Genomic DNA, 22,466 nt, shown 5'->3' on the forward strand with positions numbered 1-22,466 from the left:
GTCTCTGTGAGGGGATGAGGGGCCATGGGGGGTCTCTGTGAGGGGAGGAGGGTGGTGGGAGTGTCTCTGTGAGGGGAGGGTGTGAGGAGGGGGTCTCTAGGAGAGTGGAGGGTGTGAGGAGGGTCTCTGTGAGAGGAGGGGGGAGCTGGGAGGGTGTCTCTGTGAGGGGAGTTGGGGTGTGACGGGAGTCTCTCTGAGAGCAGGGGCTGCCCTGTGCCAAACACAGCCGGTTCCAGACAGTTCCGGCCATCCCCAAGGCCTGTTCTTTGTTGCTTGATCAGAAATGTTTGTGTTGTCCATTCTGCTGTTGGCAGAAGAGTTCCAACTTTTGGTAGGTAAAAGTGAAAAGGTAAATATCCATCGAGCTCTGCAAGTCCCTGCTCTAGTGCCACATATAGGTGTGACAGCCAGGGCTCACACAGAGTACAAGAGGATTATTTCCTTTTGCCTCCACAGAAGGCAGCAGTGTCACACTAGATTAGGGGGAAAAGGGTGGAAAAGCACGTAAAACAATATAATGAGCATATTGGGAATGGCAACTAAGGGTAAACTCCATATATCAAGTATAGCAGTGAGTCGAAACAAACCATCTCACTAAGTGAAATTTTTAACAAGAAGTATTGACAAAGAAAGAAAACAAGGGACAAAGTATACGTGTCTCCTTGAAAAGAGTCAATGGACCTTTTAAACAAGTATGAGCACATCTTTGAATACTTCTACTGTGGTACCATGTGAGCAAACAGTTATCTTTCTGTAAGGGCACAGAGCAACGGACAGAAATACCTCAATCTCCTTTTACTATACAGACAGACGTCTGCTCCTCAATCCTATTCCCGTACATCCAATTTCCTATTGCCTTCTGTATGTCCAACACACAAGGGCCCTGTGCTCATCTTTCAGACTGCACTATTGATTCCACTCTGAGTATACAGAACAAAGCAGAGACTTGATACACACAGCTTAGAAATTACTATATTTTCTTCTTTTTCCTGTATCCTCCACTCCTTATTAATATTTCCAGTAGTAAATGCCTTCTAGGGAACTCTGCAACAACAAGGTCCATCTCTGGGAAAATGAGGATTCACATGTTGCCGTGGTTCACAAGCACATGAGCTATGGGTTTGTAATAAAAGCAACACAGTTTTATTAGAGAGGATTAAAACTGTTTGATCTCCCAGAAAACAACCACGGGATAGTGTAGAATGGAGCAGGATTGCAAAGAAACAGATACTAGAGGCACCAATACACACTTCGGATAAGGAGGACAGAGGCTCTTCGCATTGTAAAAAGTAAGCTTTGGAAGCACAACTGTCAAAATGCCCAGATGCTGTCCCAACTTCAAAAATCAGGTATTTTATGGCATCTCCAGTTAGTGACATAAGCCAACACTTGAGGTAGCTGAGACATTGTTTGAGATCACAGACAACAAATTTGTGTGTTTTTCTTTCTATATAAATGCCAAATTTTACTCTGAGCAGAATCCCCTTAAGAGAAAGGAGATCTGCTAATCAGGGCAGAGGCCTGTTTGCTCTGCTTGGTCCTGTGGCTGCAGGAAGCCTTTGGCTCTGCACACAAGGTGTGCAGCCTTAAAAGGCTCACAGCTCTCTCTCCAGGCTTCAAGTCTTTAAAGGAAAAGGTAGGTCATATCCTATAAACACAGGCACAAAAAGTTCAATAACTAGGATTTATAGTTCCATTTCTCCTTACAGACTGCATTGAATTCTCTGGTTCATACAGACATAGGAAGACTAGAGAAAAAAAATCAGTGAAGATTTTGCATAGATGGAATAGAAGAAAATAAATAAGTAAAGCTTCATTACAATTAACAAAAGCCTAAAAAATAACAATAAAATCACCAAGGCCTTTCACCTCATCTACCACAGAAGAAGGGCACACAAATCATGAGTTACCAAGCTCCTGTTTCCAAGCTGTGCTCTACATTTCTCCACGCAACCTGATCATTCCAGTCGAGCACCATGTGCTGATGCTCCTGCCCAATGCCTTCCTAGCATAGTTGGTATTTTTACTGTAAGATCAAATCATAGAATCAACCAGGTTGTAAAAGACCTCCGAGATCATCAAGTCCAACCCTTGATCCTACACTGCCGTGGTTACCAGACCGTGGCACTAAGTGCCACATCCAGTCTCATCTTAAAAACCTCCCGGGACGGTGAATCCACCACCTCCCTAGGCAGCCAATTCCAATGTCTGATTACTCTTTCTATAAAAACTTTCTTCCTAGTATCCAACCTAAACCTCCCCTAGCAGAGCTTCTGAGTAGGTCAAAATCTGCCCTGTGGAAGTCCAGGGTAGAAGTTTTATTGATGGCCCTCTTTGCATCCCTGAGTATTGAAAACTCATAGTCACTGTGCCCCAGATGGCCTCTGACCACCACATCTCCCACCAGCCCCTCTCTGTTTGTGAACAGCAGGTCTAGCGGGGCCCCCTCCCTGGTAGGCTCAGTTACCAGCTGGAGCGGGAAATTATCCTCTCTATGCTCTAGGAATCTCCTAGACTGCCTCTTCTCTGCTGTGTTGACTTCCCAACAGATATCCAGCAGGTTAAAGTTGCCTACAGGAACAAGGGCTGGCAATTTTGAGACATCTGCCAGCTGCTTGTAGAAAAAGTCATCACCCTCATCACCCTGGTTGGGTGGTCTTCTGTAACAGACTCCCACCAGGATGTCAGCCTTGTTGGCCTTCTCCCTGATTCTGATCCACAGGCACTCAACCTTATCGTTACTGACTTCAAGTTCTACAGAGGCAAGAGACTCTCTAACATATAGAGCCATCCCTCCACCTCTCCTACCTTGCCTGTCCCTTCTGAAGAGCTTGCAGGCACCCATGGTAGCACTCCAGTCATGTGAGTCATCCCACCACATTTCCATGATGACGACCATGTCATAGCTTTCCTGCTGCTCAATGGCTTCCAGTTCCTTGTTTGTTACCCAGACTACATGCACTGGTGTACACGCACTTCAGCTGGGCTGCTCAATTCACTTCTAAATCAGGCTTTCCACCCTTAAGTTCATCTCTAGAGAGCCTGGTTTAAACCCTGATTTCAACCCCTTCTCCGTTCAAACCTAGTTTAAGGCCCTTCTGATCAGCTCTGACAACTTATAGGCTAGAGTCCTTCTGCCCTTGCTAGATAAATGAAGCCCATCTGACTCCAGCAGGCTGGGTACCATAGAATTTGCCCCATGGTCAAAACCACCAAAATTCCACCAGTGGCACCAATCCTTTAGCCATCTATTGATAAGACAGGTTTTCCTACTCCTCTCCTCATTCATCCCTTCTACTGCAAGAACTGAGGCGAACATCACCTGTGCTCCTGTCCCATTAACTGATCGACCCAGTGCCTTGAAGTCCTTTTTAATTAGCCTGGTACCTCTTTCATTAATATCATCACTGCCAGCCTGGACCGCCAGCAGTGGACAATAACCAGAGGGCTGGATTAGCTCAGGGAGCCTCCTACTAATATCCCTCACCCAGGCCCTGGGAAGGCAGAAGACCTCCCTGTGGGATGGGTCTGGTCGGCACATAGGGCCTTCAGCTCCCCTCAGAAGGGAGTCGGCTACTACAACTACCCCTCTTTTTTTAATTTATAGCTGTGGTTTCAATCTGTCTAGTAGATGGGGTGGAACCAGGAGACCCTCCAGACAGATCCTGTTCTTGACTACCCTCTCCCTGACTCTCTGGGTCCAGGGCCTCATACCTGTTCTTTAAGGGAACCACAGGAGGTGATGGGGGTCGGGAGGGGATTCTTTTACCTCTTCAGTCAGGGATCTGTTTCCATTCCCCCCCATCTACTTGGTTTGCTCCATCTGCCTGATGGCAGGAGGGGCAGGGCTTCACCATCTCCTGCTGGACTTCTTTTGGGGTCAAAAATACACACCAGTGTATTTCCCTTTCACTCTCCCTAATTCTTCTTTAGCCTCTCCACTTCTTCCTTGAGCTCTGCCACTAAGCACAGCAAATCATCCAACCTGCTCACATCATACGCAGGCGTCTCTCGCACTGTCCTCTGGTACTGACTCCAGGCTCAGACACTCTGAGCAGCCAGTGATCTGGACAGCTGTGTCCTTCCTGGGGGTTCTGCCTCGGTTAGCACACTCCCCCTGACAGCAGCAGCAACAGCTTTCACTCGTTTGGAAACCACTGGCTGGGTCTAGTGGAGTTACAGGGGGAAAAAAAAATAAAAACTAAAAATACCCACAGCCACACACGTACCTCATAACCCACCAGAGAGAGCTGGGAGTGTGGCTGTGCCCTTCCTGTGTGAACTGCCATGCCACATCCCTGTTTGCCCACTCCTGGTTGCTCGTGCTCCCTGGAGCAGTTTAAATCTCCTGGCAATGACCTTGGCTGGACCCCCTGATCAGCCGATTAGGCCTCGCAGGACAGCTGGTCTCAGCTGGTCTGAGCAGGGAACAGTCCTCCCTGTAGTTTAAATCTCCCGGCTACAAATGCTGGTAATGACAATTTTTTCTCAATTTTTCCAGGTAACGTTAACCTAACTGAATAATTACTGGGAAACAGGAGAGGAAAAGGGAAGTCGGTACTCAGTTGGACGAAATATGTAATTTTTCCCAGTGTACAAGACAGAGGTCTTGGCAAGATGCAGCCTCTTTTGGGGCAGCAGGTGACAAGAGACGCCATCGGCTTTTCACACTAATCTCACTGCCCATCTACTGTCAGCAGGTTGAAGACTTGCACTAAGACAAAAGGACAAACAACATTTCACCCAAGTGCCTGTAAGTCCCTTCAATGAAGCAGTAATGAGGAGAATGAGGAGCTCCTCATTCTCCATCTTCCTCTGGTATACCAAAAGCTTACTCCAAAGCTACTGTTACTGTGTCTCTCGGACATGACTACAGTTCATGACTGAACTATAGCACATTATGAAGCAACTAGCTCTTATCAAATATTTGATAGGTAATGGACACATTTTTATGTTTTCTGAATCCACCGACTAAGCTACTTAGGAGAAAAAAAAAATTCGAAGGAATTCGAAGGAAAGATAGCATTTAACACACATCTTCAGCTGGACATTGAAAGACAAGTCCTCGAGCTGTTTGTAAAAGCACCCTGCAGCACTAAGCTTGCGTGGCACTGCAGCATATAAAAGGTGAACAGGGACATCAAACAAAATACCTACAAATCAAGAGATTAGCATCCAAATGCCTTGTTGATAAAACAAAACTGGAATTTATTCATAGAAAATAAAACAGTGCTGTAAGTTTCTTTACAGTTCAGTTTTTATATTCAAGGAAAGGTACAATATATATTTTGGATGTTATTTTTTTCCTCAAAATCTAAACTATGCTAAGTGCAAAATCAGTGAAGAGCTCTCCTAACTAATCTTAAATATAAAATCAATCTGAGAACATTTACTGCTTAAATTGGCAAATCCTCTACTGGCAAGGAAATGGTTAAAGAAAAAATAAGGGGAAAAAAGCCTTAAAAGACTCAGGAGAATTAGCTGTTGCTAGAACAATTTTATGGTCCTTTCCACTTCACTGGAGGTAGTTTGTATGGCTGACTGGAATCTATTCAATGCTGTCAAACATCTAACACTCCCATAGCCAGATGCCTTACAATGAATAACAAGCAGCAGAGCTGCCAATATGCTGGAGCTGCATTTTTTACCAGGGACTGGACCTAACCCAGCAACACTCCAACTTCATTGTTTGATGCCTTGTTAATTTATAAGACCAAAAATTAACCACAACAAACACAAGTGCCAAAATTCTAAAGCACTGCAGCTACAAAATCCATCATATTTAACAAACCACAATACAGAAAGTCAGGTTCATAAAAAAAACCTGCACATCTAATTTCTCTTTTGTAGTTTAAATTGATTTTGCAATAGAAAACACTCGATTTCAGCAGACAACTTCCGCAATCTGGGGAGACTTACCATAAGTCCATAGAATAAAAAAGAAAGAAGTGGAAATGATGAATAAAGTGTACATAACTTGCTGAAACACTAAGCACACATCATCTGTGATCTTGAGCATCATCATTTCCATAAATATTATCCCAACCATTCATTGCTTTGCTTCAAGCAAAATCCTGGACTTTTACCATATTGATGTCCTTCATCTTTCAACTGTAATAATGGTGAAGCGCTGACACCAGAATCATATTCCAAGAAAGATAGAGAGTGCTCAGTGACAGCCTTGGGTTTGGGAAATTACGGCTGTGTTCTCTTGGCAGCTTTATGATTATGGCTTTGACAGGCCTTGTACTCTGTAGCTCATATCCTGCCATGGGCACATCCTCCTACTTACACAGCGTCGAGCCAAAGTCAAACAGGACACAAACATTGCAACTGAGGATATACTTCAGCATTTTCAACTTTGGGGTGAAAATGAGCATCATTCTCATCGTATTTTACACAGGTTACAACTTTGGGGTTTACTTTTCATTATTATTTTAATTACATTTGGTGTTAGAGCTCCCAGGACGTAATCCTCCAGGAATTGTAAGGTGGTGAAAAATTCCAGAGCCTCAGTTTGACAAACAAAATGAAGCAAAGCAGCTGTTTTGAGAAAAAGTGGTCTATAACCTGCCGATAACAGCCCTCTGAGAAAAACTAAAATCAACAGCAGAAATAATAAGCTCATTCTTACTAAATAAAAATACCTGCTACATGAACTAAACTTTTAGAACTAAGCTGGTTATCCACACCCTAAAACAGATGTAGTTTCATTTGAAGGCATGAAGAAAAGCACTGGGCTGCCTATGTCAACATGTGCACATGTGCTTATGTGCTTGTGAACACTCGTGTTAGTCTTCATGGCACTGAACATCAGAGGGGGACAGGCTTAACACCCCTGCCCTGGCCAAAAACACCTGCTTCATCAACCATGCCCTTCTAGGTTTTTAGAATTAAAATCAATGGGGTATCACTGTTTTTAACATTAAAGAAAACAACAATGAAGTAATAAAATCTACCTTTCAGAAATCTATCACACCTGAGTTATTTTCCCTAAATGCAGATGGTAGCAATAATGCAAAGGCAGTGATTTTTTTTTTTTAAATTCATTTTTTACAACACTGTTCAGGCCTCTTTCTCTGAAAGCAGGTTACTGTTTCTTGGGTTTATATTTAACCTGCTATTCTTACTCTCCACATTTGGGTAACTTGCTGGCCCTATACCATACATTAGGATAGGCCTGGGCAACACAGCAGAAACACCTTAATCATGTGGAATATCATCTGTTTTGAACCAATCTGCATGCACATCTCCTGAAAACACTTGACAGCATTTCTAGGACCACACGATACATTTTCCACAAATGGTTTAGCAGTAAGATTAGGCCAAACAACTATAGCTTGATTGTATCTCAAAGACAGAAGCCTTTGTCAAAAGGCAGCAGCCTCAAGTAACTGTCATTCCCAAAACCTTAATCACAGTAATTAACCACAAAGGGTTAATCACAATCCAAACTGGTCTTGGATCAAAAGCAGGTAAAAAGGTATATCCATCAATTCCATTGATATCCATGTTTAACATAAAGCCTTTAGGTTACATGTTTACACAAAATACAAGATCCAGGGAATGGAAAGTAGAACTTGAATACTGCTCCGTCAGGCAGAAAAGAGCTTTTCATCTCACTACAGATTTATGACTTGTTAACAGTGTGGTTAAGCAGTATCAGCAAGTCAGCAGGCAAGATGGGACTTGTGATGGCCTTTGGGTATGAAGAGACATCCAAATAAATCATCGCTTCTGCAAAAGCAAACTTAAGGCCATACAGTTTTTGTAAAATCAACTTCTTACATACATGTTTAGTCAAACAACATGACAGCTGGATAATACCCAGTAAATATCTCAGGCCAACTCAATTGTAATGATGTGATGGTTTTTATTCCTGCTCCAACTGATAATAATTTAGATTTTTGGAAATATGTATTTCAATTTAACTTACTTCATATTGACATAAATACTAAATTTCAAGCAGTTCCATTGCTGCAGATGAGATGATCCTTAACGTCAGGAAATCAGGCTACTCTGAGGTATCAAACACCTGCATGGAGGAGAACTGTCATCAACCAACAAGGGCCAGAAAGCTCCTTGGATCCCCTTGAAGACTACATGAGCTCTAATTCTCCAGAGGACTTTTGTAACAGATGGAAATGAGGCAAATACATTAAACAATTTAGATGATTATTTCCAGAAATACTTCTACAGTACTCAAGTGTCAAAATGCTTTTAAGTCAAGCAAATAGCACACGTGGTAAGACTTACAAAGCTGACTACAAGAATTAGATGCTCATACTCCATGAAATTCAGTTGATTTCAGATACATAGCTCCACTTCTCCTTTTTAAAAATTCACTCCTGACTGACCATGAGAGCAGCATCTTAATGAGTATAAAGCCCAAGAGAAATAAACCAAAATTTTAATGTAGACCTATCTTTACATGTTTTACACCCCTGTGAAAGCCATTCTTTTACCTTTCACACAGAAATGGGTCATTACTGAAGGTGTGCCTTCAGTGCAATTCACCCCGTTCCTAAAAGGTCTCCTTCTGTCCCTGGATTCCCAAGAGATTTGAACCTGATGTACATTCATGTAACTTCGGTTCCCAAGAACAAAATGTACAAGGACATGCCTTCAACGTGAGTGATTGTGTCACTCAGCATCACCTCTGCTGCTACATCAGACCAGCTTCAACAGGGCTGCTCTGAGATCTTAGACAGAAACCTCATCAGAGCTGAAGTTTCCTCCAGTTTCTGTTTTCAGAGGAGGTTTGCTGCTAAGCACTTAGAAAAAGCAAAATGTCATTTAAAATAGCGTTTCCAGTGTAAATATTTCACAAACGTAACTTTCCCTGTCCGTTTTTACAGTTATTTTCAGCAATCTAACCACAAGGAATTGAATATATTGCTTTAATCTCTGCTAACTACAGTTTTTATACTTATTGACAGCTGGTATCAATCATTTGAATTGGAAAACTTGCAGGACAGAAGCACCTGAGTTCAGTTCTGAGTGTTCTCCAAAGTCTCTGGGAGTGTATTATGATACCATTCAATGTCATTAATCAAGCAGTTCATTACTGACTGGCAGAAACTCTTTGTTGCTGTGAAGTCACTCAGCACAAAGTTGTTTTGTTCACACTACGGCCATTTCCTCTTCAAATTTGTAGGGTTATTGCACATCAATCTCCTGCTGCTGCAAATTTGGCATTCTTTTCTCTAAGCTGTTATTTACCTAAAGGTGACCATTTTAACAGATCCTCAGTTTTTTATTTTTCAGGATTTTTTTTTTCTTCTCCATTACTAATAATTTAAGACTACCTAAATTATTTTCTGTAAGCCTTCCATCCACTGCTGAATTTTTATCAGAAAACTTACAGTAAGAATTTCATATTTGTTTTCCCCAAAGGCCCCTCCCCTGTAAATTCTGGCTCAAGCCCACCACAGTAACACAGGCATTCCAGGACACACCAAGTATGTTCTTTCACAGGCAGATGCCCCCTTCCATCCTTAAACTGAACCTAGAAAATATCTATGCAGTTTGCTTGTTCAATCCAAAGGTATTATATGCTGATTTCTAGCAGGGATCATCTGTTCTGGTTAAATGCAACATTAAACAAATCCTTGCAGCATCCAGTTGGCTGAAGGTATGTGCAGAGGCTGCATCATATGTGCCTGCAAAGAACACTAAAATCTACCTCTAAAAATGAGGTGCTGTTTGAGTACTGTACTAAGAATGGCCAAAAATTAAAAATAATCCTCATTTCTTTCTACACCTCTATCCTTGACTTTTTGTAGAACATTACTGAACAAATCACAGAACCTCCTCCATTTGTTTTTCAAGATATGACACCAGAATACAACTATTTAATAAAATTACTGCAAGAATCAAATATTAGACATTCTTTCAGTGCTTCTGTTCCTGTCTTAGACTTCTCATTGCTTCCCAGCTCTCCGGCTCTCCCAGCATTCTCCACCTTCAGGTTAAGTGGCTCAAGTATCTCTGTGCCTATAGGCCTTCCCTGAATTCATCTGAAAAAGAACCACTTTAGCCAGTGCAAAGCACCTTACAAGGGTCAGCAAGAGCAATTTCTGAATCAAAACATTAACAGTGACATATCAAACAATGAGAGAAATGCATTTAAAAATGCCTTCAGGGAGGAAAATTTAGAAGACAGTGGGATTGTTGGGCATTTTCTGACTACTTGCTACCTGCTTTGCAACAGGAACCAAATTTCTAAAACCACTGACAGGAGGAGACTGATGGATGACATCCCTCATTGCAAAGAATCATGGCAGAAATGGTTGGACAGGCATGGAAAGCCCCACTCCTTTGTCTGTGTTTTCTTTGTCAGCAAGGTCAACAGTCCCTGCAACAAGCTCTCACCTTCCCAAGCCTTTCTTGCATTTCTTCTGAACCACACAGATTTTTAAGAAACAACACTCAGATGATCTGCCAAAAACAGGCATCAGAGAGTCTCTTTCATTACAACCTTAAACCAGTTCCCTTTAAAATACAAATGGTATTTAGCGGATCTCTTCTCAGTATTATCCATCCTTCTCCTCCATGTCTTCACAACCGATGGAAAGACTGTCACTGATTTTCATCAGATTTTTTTCTCTCACAATCACTATTTCCTGACACTCCTACAAATCCAAGCATCTTGCACCTTAAACACCCCTCCCTTCTTGTATTTCTCCTGCCTCTATCTGCTCCTCTTCCCAAAGTTTATTCTTCTATTGCTTTTTTACATCACTCTTATCACATTAACTTGTAAGGTTGTCTCCAAGAAATTAACTGCCTCAAGGCAGATCTTTCTGCTTTCTCCTAATGCTTAATCTCTGATCATATCTTGGTTTTATAATCCCTATTAAGCTTTTTATTAGCTTTTGCTTTTATTACTCCTATAATCATGAAACACAATATGTTGGACTTTGCTCTTGTATAACAGTTGGCCATTCTAAAAATATCAGGTCTGTGGCTTTTTACATTCTCTTCATTTAATGCTTTTTCAGCCACTATAACATTAGTAACAAGATAAGTACTTTATGCTTATGAACTTCTTGCAGCAAGAACAGAGAAAAACACACACCTTCCCACATCCTAAATATTTCTGCTAATACACATCCCTTTGCGTTTTCCACCATGTGGGAGGGCAGGCAAGTTCCACAAGAAGCAACATGAGGAGCAGAAGTTGTGGCAATAACTGGGAAGTGTGTTTAAAAGAAAGAGTAATTAAGTGTTCGAGTTCTATTCAGACCATAAAATGTTGTTTCTTTGAAAATCTTGTCTCTGCTTTACCCTTGACAAATGGAACCCCAACACACAGAGGTATTTGCCAATGGCCTCACTGCCCTTGGGATTAAGACATGGAGAACAGCACCCAATCCCAGGGCTGGCAGCTCCCACAGCTGGCTGCTGAAGCACCACCCAAGCACAGCAATACACACAATCCCTGTCAGCCACCTGCACAGCACCGAGCACACTGTGGGGCAAGGAACAAGTCCCCACTGCCAGAGAGGACGCAGGGTCAGAGCTCACCTGTGTGAGCAAATGCATCTCAGGTGCTTAGATAATCTAGGAAGTGAAAGAATCATCCTTTTGCTATCAAACCTCAGAACACTCCTCTGATGTATATTCTGTTCCACAGATAGGAGAGGTGAATCTCTGTGTAACCATGAACTGTCAAAGCTAAAGGAAATCTGAGCAGGGCACTGACTTGTGAGTGCCCACCTGTCCAGCAGGAAACCCATCCCATAGATCATTGGTGCCTGCTGGATCCAGAGCAGGAAGCAGTGCCACTGTGGGAGAAAGATGACCAAGCCTCATTGAAGCCCAAAACTGAAAGTACTGGGATATATGCCATGTATTACTGGAGGTGCAGACCTATAGTTAGTGAGACTGGTCAGACTCCAACCATTTCTGATCCAACAGAAATCTTCCCTACCTCCATTTCCCGTATCTGTCCCCATACATGACCCCTGTCCCTCTGGAGATGGGCTGAAAGTCAAGCCCTCACTAGCCCTACACAAGCAACTAGAACACCTCACTGGGACCTGGGAGTGTGGGCACAGACAGCATTTGTTACTCTGCCTGGTGATCCACCTGCCTGAAGTGCCAGTGGCCACATCCACTGCAGAACTGCCTCTCCTCTTCCTCACATTTATAGTTGAGGGTATTTTACTTTCATTTGAATAGAAAGTAAAACTTAAAAAAATGAACCCGGAAGGATGCATGTAGTTTGTAGCAAGATGGTAGACTGAGCACATGAAAAACGAGACCACACAAAGGCACAAAAAGAAAAAGCAAGAGAAAAAGTCTCAAAACGATAAGGAAGGGCTTCTACCAATAAGACAGTAAGATTGAGCAGCCCAAGCAGAAAGCAGTGATGACAGTGATTGCTGATGCTGCAGAGCGGGACTGGCCCACATTAGGTTAAGTAAGCTGGAGACCAGCCAGCATCATTGAACAAATGGCACAGCACATTCCACAGAAATCTGAGGAGAGATTACCAATATCTTAAAGGTGACCTTTCACACATGCTATCCCAGCAAATCAGGCAATTCTCCTGGCTGTAATGGACGAGATCAGCAGAGGCCAGTCTCCTGAAGTGATGCACTCTTCATACAAATAGGATTTTTATTTTTAAATTTAATATCAATTGACTGCACCTCATTTGAACAAAGTACCCTAAGTGCTTTATTGGTTTGTTTCACCCCTTCTCCATTTTACAGAAAACATAATCTAACTTTCCATTATTCATTATCATCCAGGCAGGAAGCAAGACAAAAAAAGAACCCTAATTTTTAGCCATACTGTCTATTAAAAATGTAAAATGTTTCCTAAAAGGGCAGGTACATTAATTAGGCTGCCTCAGGATAAATGAAAATTACTAAGAGTGCTCTGCTTTCCTGGATGAGTTTTCCATAGATTATTTATAATTGAATGAAACCAATTACAGCATTTGTAATGGAAACTGTATGTAAGTTAAACATCTCCACTTTTGCAGAAGCTGAAGAGCACACTGCATGGACCGAGAAAGATCTCCACGTATTTTTGAAGGGAAAAGAGAAATTATCTTTTCTAGGGGAAAAAAAATAATCCTATAAATAAAACAAACAGGAAATACAAATCAAATGGCCCCAGCGTCACTGAGAGTCCAAGCCTGGATTCTGAGAAGCCATCTCCAGCCGGAAATCCTGAAGCTGAGGACTCAACTCTTTTCCGTTTCTTCAGAGAGGGAAGTACAGCTTAATTAGGCTCAATTTTCTAAATAATGGTTCTCCTCTGTAACTAATCAGGAAAACTTTAAATCAGTATCAGATTAATGCTTGTTCAAATAGTGAAACATGCTCTATCTTCCAAATATAATCTTACCCTGCTGACAATTGAAAGGGCTGAGGGTAACGCACACTGGCACGGTTTTTATTGTAAAACAGAAAACATCTTTGCCATCCTACTGAGCAGTCCCTAAAACAACACACATTTTGCTCATGGAGATTTCACCAGTGAGACAAGATAAAAGATAATTTCGGGGAAAAAAGAATTAATGAAGTTTCAAACACAACAGCGCATTCTGAATTCATTCTGAATGAAAGAAGGAAAATATTTAAACATACTGCTAGGGAATGGAAAAAGTCCCAAATAAAACTAATTGAATCATCATTAAAGAGAATCCTGAGCCTGAAAGATGCTTCAGAGAGAATTCTATTTCCAAGTCACCTGAAAGCAATACACTCGTTGAGTTCATCCACCATTATCCAATATTCACCTGGATTAGGAATTTTACCCCTCAGTAAGCTAAACAAGTGCATGTGAACTATGAGGCTGACAAATGCAATGCAGAGTTATGCTTTAGCATCAGATATCACAACAAATATGTCAGACCACTTTTCCTGCTAGTAGTCAGAAAACTGAACTTGATTCCTAATTACTCCTGTGTAATCAGCAATGAAGCTGTGGAATGATATGAGGTATCCATCTATAGTCATAAAAAATCAATATACAGTAATAATGTACTCTGATTTTTAGTTCCTCTCTAGACTCATATAAAAACAACTTACGAGTGAAAATAAGGGCAGATGCCTGAACACTGTCCATTACCTGTTCTAAGTTTTACACTGCCTAACAGATACATGGTGACACTACTAGACATTATCACCATGAAGACCTGCAATGCACGCAGGCTCCAATGCCTGCTGTGCACTATTCCAGAACCTGGAAAAATCTTTTCTTAGAAATTTTTTGTATTTATCCCTGCATGTCAGATAAACCAGCAGACACGAGTGTCATTCATGAAAAGGAAAGGACAACTGAAGCAACATAAACAGAGCAATATCCAGTGAAATTTTATCAGATTACTGGAAGTGGTTGGGGTTTTTTATAATCTACATATTGTACTGATCATAAATCTCTGGGCTCAGTCAAGTGTTCTACAGTCGACAGCTGCAATATTAGGGATCTTGGAAGGCTGCAAGCACACAAGCATTTTTCCCCTATAAAAACACCTCCCTAGTTTAGAATACCCTCTGCCACTGCTTCTTTCTGTAGACCCTCTAGACTGTTTTTTCTCTTATGTGAATATGATGACCAGAGTTCTGCACAGTAATTAAATTTTTTGATTTGTGCATTTTCTTCTTATTTGTTCTCTGCAAGAATTCCTTTATTTCCAAGACAGGCAAACCCGTCTGCATTTCTAAGATTAGTCTTTACCTTGCTTAAGGCCGTGCTGCTACATTTTGTTTCCCATTGACAGTTGTGTTGAACTTCATACCAGATGTAGTCAGCTGCATCATTAGTCATTTCAGTCATTTCTGGTCTAATCTTCAACACCTTGAGAGAACACCTGCCCGTCATATGCTGCAATCATTTATGTGACAGTTCTACCATCCTAGTTCTTTCTTCTTTTATCTGCACCACTTACAAAACTGGATCTGCTTTAAGTGCATTTTTATCCTTTACTTACATAAAGGCTGTCAAAAAAGTTTGAATTTTTTCATGCTCTTTTCCCAGCTTCTGTAGGATGGGTGTTCTTATAATGGACCTGTACTACCTTCCTAATGTCTCAGTCAACACAAAAGTAAAGGGACTGTAAAACTGTGAAAGTTAATTTCTTTGCTTTTATTTAGAAACTTGCTTTTCTAGACCCTTAGAGCAATTCCTGAAGAATGTCCCCACATGCCAGGGAAACACTTACTCATTATCAAGCATAACAGACTCCAAATTTTTGCTTAGAAAACTGTGCAGCCAAGGCAGAGCTCTATGCTTTACAGTGTTGCTTCTCAAGAAACAAACTCCCCCCCAACCCTCTCATTTCGGAGCAGACCCTACTGAACCCCATGATAATTGCCTGTAATGTTCTCGTGTACTATTAAACAAAGATCTAGTGAAGACTAAAAATTGACGCAAAGACAACACCAACTCGTTTAAATGTTTATCCACCAAATAAGGAAACTGATAAATGGGAGTAGCTAATAATCAGAGAGCACTTACTGTGGCAGAGAGCTGCGGCCCGTTGAGCTGTGCGTGCAGGATGGCTTCATTGATGGAGTTCCACATTCCCGACAGTGCAATTTCCAGATCATGCGAGGCAGCCATTTCATTAGTGAGATATTCCAGTGTGGAGATGTACTCCCTCCATTGTGCATCCAGCTCTGACACGCTGGCCAGGCAGCCCCTCATTACATTCAGACAGTAGCCGACGCAGGGTCTGATGAGCGTCAGGCCCTGGCAGTGTGGGCAGTACTGCATCTTCACCAGGGCTCTGCTGCACTCCTTCGTCAGAGCCGCGTGTTCAGTAGTATTTATCAATTCAATGCCCAGGCTCAGGGCCTGGCTGAGCATCCGACTGGCCCAAAGAGATTTTGACAGCTCTGTAACCATGTTTTTAGAATAGTGTCCAAAAGGATTTATGTCTTGCCTTGTGAGCCGCAGGCACTCTGTATAGTCCTCTGATAGATCTGTAATTCCTGGGTTTATTAGCCGACTATACACCAGAGGAAAGAGACTGTCAAAGAACCGCAATACTGCACTTTCCACTGTAGTCTCTGCGCCCAGAATGTAGAGAGAGATGTCTGTAAAAAGCTCCTTAACAGGCTCTGCTGCTTCTTTTGCCATGGGTCTGTAAGCTGTCTCAAACAGGGAGCTTGTGTGGTTTTCAGCAAAGCGAAGCAAAGACTCAAAGGCCTCTAAAACAGGGGCAGGGGAGAGAAAGAATTAGAGGTTAACAGCAGGCACTATCTCAGTCACAGGACTAACACTGTCCTGAACAGGAACACCAACAGTTACATGGAATCTGCAATATGATTACAGTAATACAGTTTTCACCAGTAACATGATTAGAAAGTCACCTAAATAATACCTGTGCATAATAAATAAAGGTAACACGTAACACACAATTATTTTCTTTAAAAAAGATGACTCTCTTCTCCCTAGCTAGACCCTGACTCAAACTTGATAGTCAAAGAAGGACTCGCACAGACTCCTGTGAGCACAAGCTTTTGGAACTGACATTGCATTTGGGCATTCAACTGGGTATATTTCCAAAATATCCCTCTAGCTCAATGAGAGATTGTGACATAAATAAATACAAAAAGAAGCTGAAGCTTTTGTTTCACAGTTCTGTGAGTAGGTGGCTTGAGAGGCACTTCTTGCAAAGTACAACTCCAGGATGAAGGAAAAACGCTGTGTAAATAAATTCTCTCCCTGTTAACACTGGCCAGGTGTGGAGACCAGCCAGTGGTTGGGCAGGACTTGACATCAAGTCTGCTGTGACCCAAAACCAAAAAAGAAATAATAAAGTCAGAAAAATCCTATCTCCTGTAACCATACCATTTTCAAAAGTGAAGAAAAAATAATGTTTAAGAAGTTCCACAGTTAACACATTTCAAAATGCACATGGCAAATATTATACACTCAAACCACTGACTGGGGCACTACAATCCATGGACAGGGTAAGGAAGCGATCAGTTCCCCAGATTATTTTTAATGACACAGAAGATAGCAATCCACACCATTCCCACTGCTTTCTTTGGAAGCTCTCCAACAAAAAGCCTCTGACATAAATCATTCTTGCACTCCTCTGGGTGGCAAGTAGTTCCAGTCAAGGCAGGAGACCTGTCACATTATACCTCCTGAGGACTGGCCAGATAATGGGGTTTTTGGTCTAATCCTACTCTACATTCATACGAACGTCACCATGTGATTCACTGCACTGCACCACAAACCCAAGTCGCTCACAGATCAGCCCAACAAAGGATCAGATACAATAATGTAAGTCAAGATTAGCACATGCTGGCAAAGTTCTGCAGCAAAGCCTGCTCGGTGCCTTCCCCTATGACATCTCCCTGGATAACTCACTCGCTTGGTATGATAAGCATTACAGTCCCTTTTACCACAAAGTGTGGTTTAACTTAACAGATATTACAGCATATCTCCTTGTATATTAAATCATCAGTATTTTGCACACACGCACTGCATTCTTCTGCCAGAAAAATCACTTCAGCATTCCCACTAGTATTACAGCAACTAATACTCTGGAAGTGCTTATAAAATCCTAGAAATAAAGAATCCACATACACTTCAGTTGAAAAAGATGACAGTTTATTCTTGGGCAGAGAAACACCTTGCCAAGTTTCAGTCTGAAGCACTTTTATAGCTGGTAACAATTCTGAAAATTAGATTTATGACGGAAATCTTGATACAAACTGTAGAGCAGGTTGTTCTGTGCTACCGCACACTATTGGAAGTTTTTGTCACATCACCTCTGTGTGTATTTTTATTTCTAGAGGAAAACTAAACGTAATTTTTATCATACAAAAAACTCAAAAGAAATATTTAAAACATGAAAACAGTGGTTTAAGTTTCCTCCCTACACACAGTCCCTTACAGCTTATCATTAAATTATGGGAGTAGGGACTGTCATCTACAATGCCAACAGTCCTGTGCTGTTCCTTTACCTTCCACATCCACAAAGGCAGAACTGCAGACATCATTCTCCTTTCCTGAAAACTAAACAAAATTCATTTATGAATGTGCAAGTACCCTTATTTTCCTGAGAAATGACAACCCCAGTGAAAGATGAGAATAAAACAACCGATGACAACATACATCCCAAGAAAACAGACCTCAGCAGATTCCTGGGATACTGGTTGTAGACTAGAAATCATGTTGCATTTTATTTTCAAGCCTCTTGACCATGAAAATCCTATATTCAATTAAATGAAATTCTGTGTTATTCTGAGACAAGTAGGAATGTAATCTTTCATTGTATAAGGGGAAACTGTAATGGCATGTAGCTTCATTCCTCCTGCAAAAAGAGCCCCAATGCTAAAAATACAGCCCAGAAATATTGCTGGTGATTGTAGATGTGCTGCAAACACCCGTAAGGTATCGTTTGCCTCCTTATCACCATTGCTGAGACACAAAAAATGACTCACGACTGCAGTCAGTGATGTTCCAGAAGGAAATATACAGGTCTTTTTTCCTTTTTAAGGCATTAAGAGACATTTGAGACAATCCAATTACTGTTCTTAGACCTTTAAATTAGAAATAATGGCTTGGCAACAATGGACAGTTTGCATTCTGGTTGTACAGAGCAGGCAGCTGCTATAGTGATTAATTATGTGCTTTTAGTCCACCTTGTATGGCACTTTGTGTGAAGTTTCTAAATCCCAAGGAAGATTTACCACTGTCCACTAGATCAGCTGCTCATCTGTGCAGTCAAATACAGCAAACTTCAAACAGTTAGGAACTCATAAAAAGCTGATTTCTAAGCCTAAAGATACACTGAGAGAATAATTTGATCATCTTTCACTGCCCTTGACACAAGCTCCCCAGCAGCACTGAATAAATTGCAAATATATTGATTCTGAGCAGAAATAAGCCTTAACCAAAATAACCCAACACTTGATGAAGACGTTACGTATATTTCTGCCTTCCACTAGTATTAAAATAAATAGGAATATGGAGAATAAGGTTTGTTCTCACGTTCCTCAGAAGCTCCTTTTTGATTTAAGACTACACAGAAAGTGAAACAACAGCCAGATTCAGATTTTGAACTCACACACTGGTAACTCTTTAATGAAAGTCAGGCAACACCACCTTCCACAGGGAGAATTTTGTTGAAACCATTTATCATGCGCTCACCAAACACTAGATGCCACCACTGATGTGCCTGGACAACTCAAAACACAGCTGACCAAACACAGCTCACCTCTGGAAACTTCCCATTGCACCGCTGGGGTTACGGAATGAGTTTCTGGAGAGGAGCCCTGTTCTGAGGAGATGCCACACTGGGTTTGCTGCTCCAGCAGCAGCACAGGGCCTGCCAGTTCACATGCTGGGCCTCCAGCCTGGGTCCTACCTCTCACATACACTAAAAATTGCATTATGCTCAGTCTAGCACACACAGATTGGAAAACATTGCTTTGCATGTACAGCATTCCTGTTTATTCACCTTGAGCATGGCACAGCTTGGTTGGGAGCACTAGCTCCCTTCTGACAAAAATATAGCCATCCTGACACACAAGATGTAGTCCTTCTCTTCAGCCAGCCACCAGCTACACTTCATATGCCTGATGCAATAAAAATCACAAAGGATTCCTGACTTACCTCACACCAGCTTTTGCATCAGTGTAACACTGCTGACTTCACTGGGATTTAATCCTGATTTAAACACATTGCATGCCACAAAAAGCTGCAGAATTTTAGTGTTTCTGCTAAAGAATAGTGTTACAGGGAGAAACAGATGGAGGAGGTTAGGTATCACTCTGCCCAGTGCTGGTGTACCAGCATTTTCCAAATATCTCCTCTATTTTTTCACCACCCGGAGGTCTATTTGTGGAAGAACAAGTAGATTTTTAAGTAGCAGTACAGGCACTATAGCTGTGACTCATTCCTCACATCACATAAACACTACATCCACTGACTTACTTTACCTCCCTTCAGCAGGAATAGCTGCCTGTGCTTTTAAATTGCTGTCACCTCCATGTGAGTCCAGTCTGATGCAAGGGCTCTCTGAGTTTGTGTCCAGGCCACCACTTCTTCTCCTGCAGCCTCATCCTCAGAATGAGAATCAAAAATGCACAACTGTCACGCATCAATTTGCCACTCTTTCAGCCACAAAAATCTCTCTGAGTGTATTCCAAGGAGCTGTTTATTTTGCTAGGCTCCTGGACAAACAGCAACATAACCTCAAGAAAAGACTTGAAGAGAAGATCTGCTGAACAGCGAGTTGACACACATGGCAGCGCCAGAGCCTACATTCAGGACTGCCTTCATCTCATGAAACCTGGTTTTCTCACAGTGCATGGCAGGCATCAGATGTGGTCTCAGGGAACACACTTGGATAGAAGTTTTCCAAGAAAATCTGGATTGATATATGATAGCTATGCATGGAGAAAGCTCATTTGCTTCCCTCCCTCATACAAGCCCTTCACGAGCTATTGAGATCCATGTTCTGCAAGCAGCTGTACGGTTTAGATGGAGAGCATTAGGCAAGGTTAAGCAACTTTCAACTCGCTGGATTATGAATCTGTTCAAACCCACATTCTTTTCTTTCCACAGGTCCAACGCAGGAATATTTAGCATGGAAACCATTTTCCCAAAACCAAGTCAACCTAAACACCAGAGACCTCTGTGCACAGAGAACCATTTCTGCCCCACATCAGCTGAGGCTGAGAGAGAGCAGATCTCATGTCTGGAACCCCACGTCTTCAGTGACCAAAGTCCTAAAACTCAGTGCAAACCACGCCAGGCCTGGGTGACAGGGAAGTTACTGTCACTGTCATCACGCTTCTGGGTGCAGCTCAAAGCTGCCACCTCGCCCACAGAGTTGACCTGGTAAGACCACCCTGATAATGCAGCAGCTCTCCACTACATTAATGTTTCCTTACACTCTGCAATAATTGACAGCCTGCTGGGCTTAAATTTAAAAAATCTACAAATTCCTTAAAAAAAAAATCATTATATTATAAACATTACTGAAAAGTTTTAACAATACTCACAAAACTATCTATACAGAAATAACATCGGTGTACATTTTAGGTTTGAGTGTAATCACAAAAGAAGAATGAGAAATTTAAGTAGCTCCATTATTTGCTTGCTCTGTTAGGACCACACTAATATTTGGCTCCTTTCCCTTCAACATCTTGCATTTATTACAGAGTTACCGGATGAATGAAAGATACAGTTTGTTGAACAATAGCTTCCTTTGTGGCATTTCACTAGTAGCGAAACTTCCAATGCTTGGAAATTTCCTTCTTATCCTCTTTATCCTTCTGCTCAAAGTGGGGCCAAAGCTCTTCATTAACACCCTACTTTTCCCTGGCCTTTACTGTTTTTAGCATGGCAGTCTTCCTATACATAAACACAGCCACTCTTGATGAAGCTGATGAGAAATAAGATGTTAATAAAACTATCAGCAGTCTGATGGGAGTATGATATCCACACATCACAGCTGACACACCACCACCACTTGCAGGAAATGTTGCAAGCTTGCTCCAAAACTATTTTGGGCCAGAGAAAAACCTGACAGTGCTCAGAATCTGGCCAAGCAGAAGCATCTCTTGCTTTCTACTCACTTCCTGTAGCTGCTCTTATCAAGGCAGGGTGCAAAACAGATCAAGAATCAAGAAAGCAAAGTCAGTTTTGGAAAGGGGGGGAAAAGGCAGTCTGAATTTGCTCACCCTGACAGCAAGGAGAGGGTACAGTGGCTTTACAGCTCATCAGTTCTTCTGAATCACACAGGAAAAAAAGGCATCTTTCCATTACTGTGCATTGGGGCAAGGTCTTTACTTCATCTCCTCATGAATTTGTTTACATTGACAACATCTGATAAATATCTCAGCATGTACCTTGGATACTGTATGTACCAAATGTTGATAGAAACTTCTGCTCAAGTTGAAAGGAAGTCTGTGCCTCCTCTGTCTATACCCACCAGCTATGGACATCACTGATGATCCAGAAATCCATGAGTAGGATTATTTACGGGCTAATACCTTCATCCTTTAACCCTTTGCTCAATTCCAAGTGTAATTCAAGCCTGTTTTTAAACTTTAGGAAACTTCTGACAAGTTGTAAGGGTTTAAAAAAATTCTAGAAGTGAGACCTAAGAAGAATAAGAACACCTGGCCTTTCCTCCTGTGCTGGGAGCTGAGACAGTGGTTTGCCACGGGTAACACTGGACAGGAGAAAGCCTGTGCAATGTCAGGGGCAGAGCAGCAGACCCATTTCCAAAGAAACAGCAGCAAGAGGAACCAACACCATTAAGTACCATCTGAAAACTGCTATCTTGGTATGAAATTTATGTCTTGCTAGTTGTTTGATATGCACAAACCTACTCCGTGAGCCTTGGCATAGCTGTGCAGTTCTACAGGAAACAACCACCCCCTCAGACTGCAGCCCCAGCCAGCAAACCCACACCCTTTGCTCAATCACACAGTCACATAGGACACTTTCTTCTTATTATTATTATTATT

The 22,466-nt window shown here is 41.8% G+C and overlaps 1 protein-coding gene across 3 annotated transcripts in view; it reads right to left on the reverse strand.

The window, feature by feature from the left end:
* The window catches only part of LOC113955844 (glypican-5-like), a 408,368-nt gene that overhangs the window by 278,185 nt on the left and 107,717 nt on the right, over positions 1 to 22,466 (reverse strand). For all 3 annotated transcript variants that reach the window (XM_027661787.1, XM_027661786.1, XM_027661785.1), the window contains exon 3: positions 15,481 to 16,175. In XM_027661787.1, the coding sequence (XP_027517588.1) occupies positions 15,481 to 16,175 (695 nt within the window). The remainder of the gene's footprint in view (positions 1 to 15,480; positions 16,176 to 22,466) is intronic.

This window comes from Corapipo altera, unplaced genomic scaffold, assembly GCF_003945725.1.
Source record: "Corapipo altera isolate COAL_440 unplaced genomic scaffold, ASM394572v1 175, whole genome shotgun sequence".
Taxonomy (NCBI): Eukaryota; Metazoa; Chordata; class Aves; order Passeriformes; family Pipridae; genus Corapipo; species Corapipo altera.